Source organism: Anneissia japonica, unplaced genomic scaffold (genome assembly GCF_011630105.1).
Source record: "Anneissia japonica isolate Jap-2015-1 unplaced genomic scaffold, ASM1163010v1 scaffold3474_len973312_cov172, whole genome shotgun sequence".
NCBI lineage: Eukaryota > Metazoa > Echinodermata > Crinoidea > Comatulida > Comatulidae > Anneissia > Anneissia japonica.
Genome location: NW_022747780.1, coordinates 345,647 through 352,431, shown reverse-complemented (window position 1 = coordinate 352,431; position 6,785 = coordinate 345,647). Strand labels below are relative to the sequence as shown.

At 31.8% G+C, this 6,785-nt stretch overlaps 1 protein-coding gene across 1 annotated transcript; it reads right to left on the bottom strand.

Annotated features, from left to right (window-relative positions):
• LOC117120592 (tripartite motif-containing protein 2-like) lies at positions 1-4,361 on the bottom strand. Its single transcript, XM_033265623.1, has 2 exons — positions 4,221-4,361; positions 1-3,398 (listed from the first exon to the last, which is right to left on the bottom strand). The coding sequence occupies exon 2, from the start codon at positions 3,396-3,398 to the stop codon at positions 1,641-1,643; it is 1,758 nt and encodes a 585-aa protein (XP_033121514.1). The 5' UTR covers positions 4,221-4,361; the 3' UTR covers positions 1-1,640.
• Positions 4,362-6,785: the final 2,424 nt, after the last annotated feature.

The following is a 6,785-nucleotide window of genomic DNA, read 5'->3' as shown; positions in this document are numbered from 1 at the left end:
TTGTGTCACCAATAAGCACTAACATTATTATTCCTCACTATCAACTGTAACTTAGCATGTTGTAACTACAAACACAATTAATTTACTGTTATTATTTTTACCTCACCAACAAATACAGTTTGCAGCTAATTGAGATTATCTGTCATTATAATAATAATAATAGTAATAATAATAATATTTTTCCCTTATTTTCATAAACAATATTCTAAGACCCTTCATGCCCAAACAATGCAATTACTCCTTCCCCTTAAAACTTAAACATCAACAATAACATCAATGTCATTATAAATAACGAATGTTAAGTTTTTCGTTTAAATCACCCTAAGCTAAAATACAGTAGCAGTTTGATGCACCAGTTGCACTTCTGCTTCTGAACCTAGAGGTCAAAGGTTCAATTCTTCATTTTGAATTTCACAAATTTATAATTGATGTTCTTATACAGTAATAAGAACATTTACAATAGATCTACATTATTTCTTTCTTATTGAAAGAACATTTAAACCAATACATAATTTTTGTTCATACTGATAATAATAATAATATTTATTTGGACTTACACTTTTACACCAGTGGCACATCTTTGTAAAACAAAGGTGTGTCCAAAAACACAAAACCTAATGACAAATGATTACAAGACACATCAAATTAATAAAAGAATAACTAAAACTTAAATCCAAATATAATGCCTAAATTAATCCCTTTATCCCTCTCCTCCTTCCCTGAACATTTTTTTAAAATTTATTTTATTTATTTATTTAATTCTTCTTCCAACAGCGAAAAATCTCCACTTACAGGTGAGAACAAATTACCTAATAAAAACATATAAATTTATATTTTAAAAAATATACAAGTATAAGAGTACAATATAGAAGATAAAAAGGCTTTAAACAGATTTCAAATTTTACCCCTTCCCATTAAACAAACTGTACTTAAATTTACTCCTTATTTCCTTAAAACAATTCTAAATACTAAGTAATCTCCTTCACTCTTCTCTCTCAAAACATTGCAAGCATTTACCCCTTCTCCTTATATAAAGTTTGAACAAAGATGATAAGCGTGAAGTCTTGTCATACAAGTGGTGTACTTTATACTACTTCCATATTATATTTTTAACAGGTACGAATTATTATGTTAGTAAACATAGAGCTCATGTTTTTTTGGTGTAAAAATAATTAATTTAGATGTTCTTTAATAGGATGTGAAAAATTCTTACATACTAAGCGTTTAGACATTATGCAATTAATATTTGTAATTAGAAATCACAAACCGAAATGTCCACTGATTAATCTCAGATAAGAAAGTATAATACATACTCCAAGTATTGAAATACACGCCATCGTGTTGGGATTCAATATTTCGACATATGTCATCATCAGGAAATCACAAGCAGCATATATAGCAACAAAGTTATTGAAAATAAAAATATTTCTATTGAAGTAAAGTTCTCGTTGTTTAATGCTTATTATTTTTACATCAGCTTACTGTGGCTTTAACAAAAATCCAGAATAAAAAATATAAATACATATCAAAATATAAAAGAGTATTTACAGGGGAAAAAAAGAAAAGAAAAATGACGAAAAAGGTGAACATGAATATGAAAAATAGTTAATGGTCGAGCTTATAGTGCATCTGAATGCCATTCAATAATTGTATATTTTAACATTGTTTGGTCTGTTGTTCACTACAGCTAATCTCCTTGGTCGTTTGGAGATTACAGTAATCTCTGATGGGGTATCTAATCCATCATCTTTATGGTCTATTCGTTTTATGAAGACACCATTTTTATCAAATAATTGTAGTTTATGATTACTTGATACGATTATGTTTTCATCCATATCGATGGCTACACCATCAGGGGCTGAAACTTTACCATCTTCCTTACCATTGTATATAAGGATTTTTATCTTTATATTAAGTAAATCAAACAGTAGTATTCTGTTATTTTCATAGTCAGCAACAACCACATGACCTTCCTTAGTCAAAGTGATACCATGGGGCTTTATTTGACCAATATTACGTGAACATGTTATCTTACCCAGAAGCTCTCTGTCGTCGACCCTGTATTTAAACACACATTTAGCATTACGATCTGCCACATACATGACTCCATTTTCTTTGTTCACTGTCACACCCATTGGATATTCTAATTCATTCTTACCAAATGAGCAGATTGTTTGAAATTTATCATCACACATTACAACGCATTTTTCAGAGATATCACTATACACCATGCGACCATTCCCCATTTTGTGGATTCTGTTAACCTTCACATCATGTGGGACCTGTATGCCAGCAACAAATAAACCTGATTGGTTGAACTTCAATATATCTTTACTTAGGCTTGATACTAATATGTATCCATCTCTATCTAACATTACACCAGTTGCTTTTTTACTCTTATTATGTTCTTTATAATCTGAAATGTTACCAGTGGTATGAACAAGTCCCAATCTTTCTACCTTGATATTCACTGGTGATCCTTCGATGTGTGCAGATCCAACAGTAATCTTCATTTGCCAATCACCTTCCACATTGCATCTACCTGTTATTTTGTACCTTCCACTTTCCTGGTCTTCTAGTACCTCAGTTGTAATCTTTCTACCTGAGGAGCTCACTAGAGTAGCTGCTAATTGGCATGCATCACTCTCTGTTGGACTTGATACTTTTACTTCAAATGGTTCTGCTTTTGTGACTGTAATTGCTCTATCATCTTCAGCAACCTTGTACGTTATGCTATCAGTAGTTGTGATTTTACCGATGCCATCAGTATTCATCAACTCATCCAAGTGCGAAGATGGAAGAAAATGTGGTGAAACATTTCTTTTATGAAATGATTTATCAAAATTTGGTCCTAAAACATTATCTTTAAGAGCATCAATTTTTCTCAGATGAGATTCAAGAGTTTCCTTTTCTTCTGGCTTTCTCATTATTGCGTTAACTGTTGCCTTCAACTCTTTCACTTCTTCCAGCTTTGAATCAAGATCAGTCACATGAATATCATGGGCTTGTTTCTTTGCATTAGCAATCATTTCAAGATCTGACATCAATGCTTTGCTTTTCTCCCGAACCGTTCTGATAAGTTTTTCTTCTTGATTTGTAATAGTCCTTCTACATAAAGTTAGATCATTGGAAAAGCGGTTTTGGCCTTCCAAGATAAAATTAAATGTTCCTTCCAATTTGATGGTGATATCCTCAGCTATCTTAAGACCTTCGATAGCATTTTGGTTAATCTCCTCCAGGGTAGTCTGCCATTCAGACACATCATGCTTGTTTTTATAACATTGAATAATATCTTTACAATCGTTACATGCTGATTTCTTGCACGTTGAACAGTAAAATTCCAACCTGTTATGGTAATGAGTTGGGCATTTATTTTGTTCCTCTTGGCTGGCAGACATCTACAGTACAAATAAATATTGACCTTATTACACTTTGTAATTTTATATTATATTAATGTATTGTTAAAATGTTCAGTCTTCATATAGTTTTATGCAAATTGTTTTGTCAGCAATTTTTTCTGGTACATGGTAATGATAAAAAGATCTTAATGGCATCCATTTAAATGTGGTTTACTGGCTATTACTATACCTGTTTTAGCTTTATTTTTTTTTTAAATAGGACATAGACACAGAATTACCTTGTGTGTGACTACAATGATAATTGAAATCGGTATTAAAACAATTGACCTGAGGTTAATCAGTAACGTCAGACTAGCCTTTTTGTACATTATGCCAGCATTATGCCGTGTATCTCAACATATGCATAGTGGAGAACATAGGCTTCAAATATGTTGAATCAGGAATCCAAGCTATGTATCTGAAAAGTCAGATATGCAACGTACCTATTTACACAGAGCGCTATTTTATGCGACAGTGACAGAAATATTTGGTCGCACAGTGCAATCCACAGAGCGCAACAACAGCCGTGTGTTTTTTTAGGCTATGGTCACCTCACTCATGGTGGCCATTCATCTAGCTTTGCTCTTATTGGTAAATCTCTACCTTTTTCATTTATTCATTTAATAACAATTTATCTTGATGTAATGGTTGTACTTAAAACAGTAAATAAACCTGGCCTACTATAAAGAACATAATAGGTTCTATTTTTTCATCTGCTGTTGCATGCCACTACTGCACTCTCGTGTAAATAGGCCTTTATTCTACATTGCCATATAAATATAAAGTTTTTACAAGTTTTTAGTGGAATCGTTTAGCACTTACCTTTTCAGAATTGTTCCGTATGTTTGAATAATATAGAATCTAACTCAAGATTTCTCTTCCTAATCAAAATTTATATATCAAAGATTAGAACGTTTAATGCTAGTCGTGACAAGGAAATTAAATTAGTGATGTAAGTTCAGGTGCATTAAGTAATTTAACACACTTTATTCTGTTCATGTTCAGCAGTGTGTGCATATAATTTTTCTGCATGAGTTGCCAACAAACAATAGTAGCAATAGTATATTTTTCTGTTCACCTGTGTCATACATGTTGTTGCTCTTAATTCTTTACATTGCTATATAACTCAAACCCTTGAAATATTCTACATATTGGCCAAGTGGTTAAGTCAAGGGCACCAGAACCTTCATCTCTAATATCGACACTAGTTCAAACAGCTCACTCGCTAATGGTTCTGGTGGTGGAACAATTCTTTTCGCATAAGGACTGTAGGCCCAGTGTACATATTTGGGATGTATACACTTTATATTACCCAGTAAATCCTTCGAGCAGAATAGGGGTTTACCCCCGCGTACTGGTCCATTCAGTCCCTTGTTGATTAATTGATATGCCATGAAGGATAGTGATTAAGTTCGCTTTTTGGCATATCCTTGGCACTCGTGAAATGAAATGAAAAAAAAAATTGTCAATCAAGCAGAAGAGAAAGTTTTTAAAAGTTTTTTTTTTAAATTAATTTTTTTTATATCCCTAACCAATTAGTTTTTTGTAAGAATGTTACTGAAATTAATTTTCTTTATTTTTGTTAAGTTTTAAATTTTGATATTAAATGGATGAACCACAACTTGTGTGTGCCACTGTTGTTAAAGTGAGAACAAATATAATTTTATAAATATCTATCTATCCATCCAGTGATATACTGAAAGGGGTTTCAAAACTATACAATACTTTGTTGTTTGAATTATTCTTGGCGATAAGCCAAGTCAATACTTTATGTTCATTTCTGAGCCGTTATTTGAGCTATTATCCCACTTTGCCTTTCCTTGAACAACACAAAATAATACTGCTATGTAGGTATTAAAACTTGATGTTTTGATGTAGAAAATGATGATGAATGATGTTTTGATGTAGAAAAGTATACTAATGATCTTTGCTTTAGTCTGTTATTTATTTTAATTCTTTACAGTTTAGGCATAGATATACAATACTGTACAATCCAGAAAAGTATTTAAACACCATACATTAAGTTACAGACAGAAGCAAGAGGAAGTAAATGTAGTTATATTCGAATAAACAATTTCTGAAATATACTTGTATAATACTATGATTTAATTATACAGTAATAACATATTGAAAATAAATAAAAATAAAAGATTATTAGATCAAAAGTGTTGGCAACCATATGATTACATATCACTGTGTATTACTCCATCAAGTTAAATTTAAGATACATACATTAATGTTAAAACACTTGATTATATATTATATTTATAGGGCATTGGTTTTGACATTGTACATTTATACAAATGCTATCTCACTTTTAGAGGAAAAATTGGAACGAAAGTATGAGCATGGTTTTAACCTGAAAAAGTCCCCCCCCCACCACTTTTCTTTAGTTTGCAAAATTAATCTTGAAGATTTAAAACTTAAATAGACAATTAAAAAACACTTACAATAAATAGGTTATAGTTTTTAGACTGACTTCTCTTTGATGATAATGATAGCGTGTCAGTAACTATATTATTGTATGGTAGCATGGTTAAATTTCTGCTGACAGTAATCAAAACAATACTGAATATGGTCAATAAGATTTTGTGAATGCATTCCATTGGTAGAAGCCATGTAATGGAGAAACAATTATTTACTTTATGGTTGCTGATATTACATATTCAATTATAGGTCTATACTCATACTATATTACTTAATATACATTTACTATATATAACAACTTGATAACAATTATCTTGTTTATACCTTCATTATGACCTATGGTCATATTTGTGACACAATCCTCTGTCAGACTGATGGTACGTAACTGAAATTAGTGTACCTAATTTGGTGATTAAGATCAAACATAATCAATAACATTAGATTGCTGCTTAAAATTAGAATGTAGATAGAAAACTTCCTTCATTCTGCATTCAGTCTGTATGATGACATTGTTTTTGTACTAGGTTTCCGAATGACTTCATTTGCACTTTGATTGAACTTATTCTATAGCATTTTTCATTGGAATCACTTCATGTTTGCTTTCATGACAATGAAGAACATGTTTACAATCATCACATGCTGATTTCTTGCAATCTAAGCAGTAAAATTCCAATATGTTTTTGCAATGAGTTGGGCATTTGTTTTGTTCCTCTTTGCTAGCAGACATCTATGAACAAACACAGAATGGTGATATTAGTTTCATTGATGGATTTTGTGGGTGGGGGGTGTGGAGGCTGGGCCAACCGCATGCCCTCTTTGGAAAGTTATAAAAAAAGAAAGAAGTAAAAAGAAATGCCTCAGGTTTTATTTTCTGGCATCTGGAAAACAAAAAATTTCACTCAAGAATGCTCCTAGGGTAGTGTTGTCTTGATCGACCCCACTTCGGGCCCCCCCCCCCCC

Bases quoted from the DNA above. Each gene is read 5' to 3' on its own strand.
- LOC117120592 (XM_033265623.1), bottom strand. From the start codon at position 3,398: ATGTCTGCCAGCCAAGAGGAACAAAATAAATGCCCAACTCATTACCAT.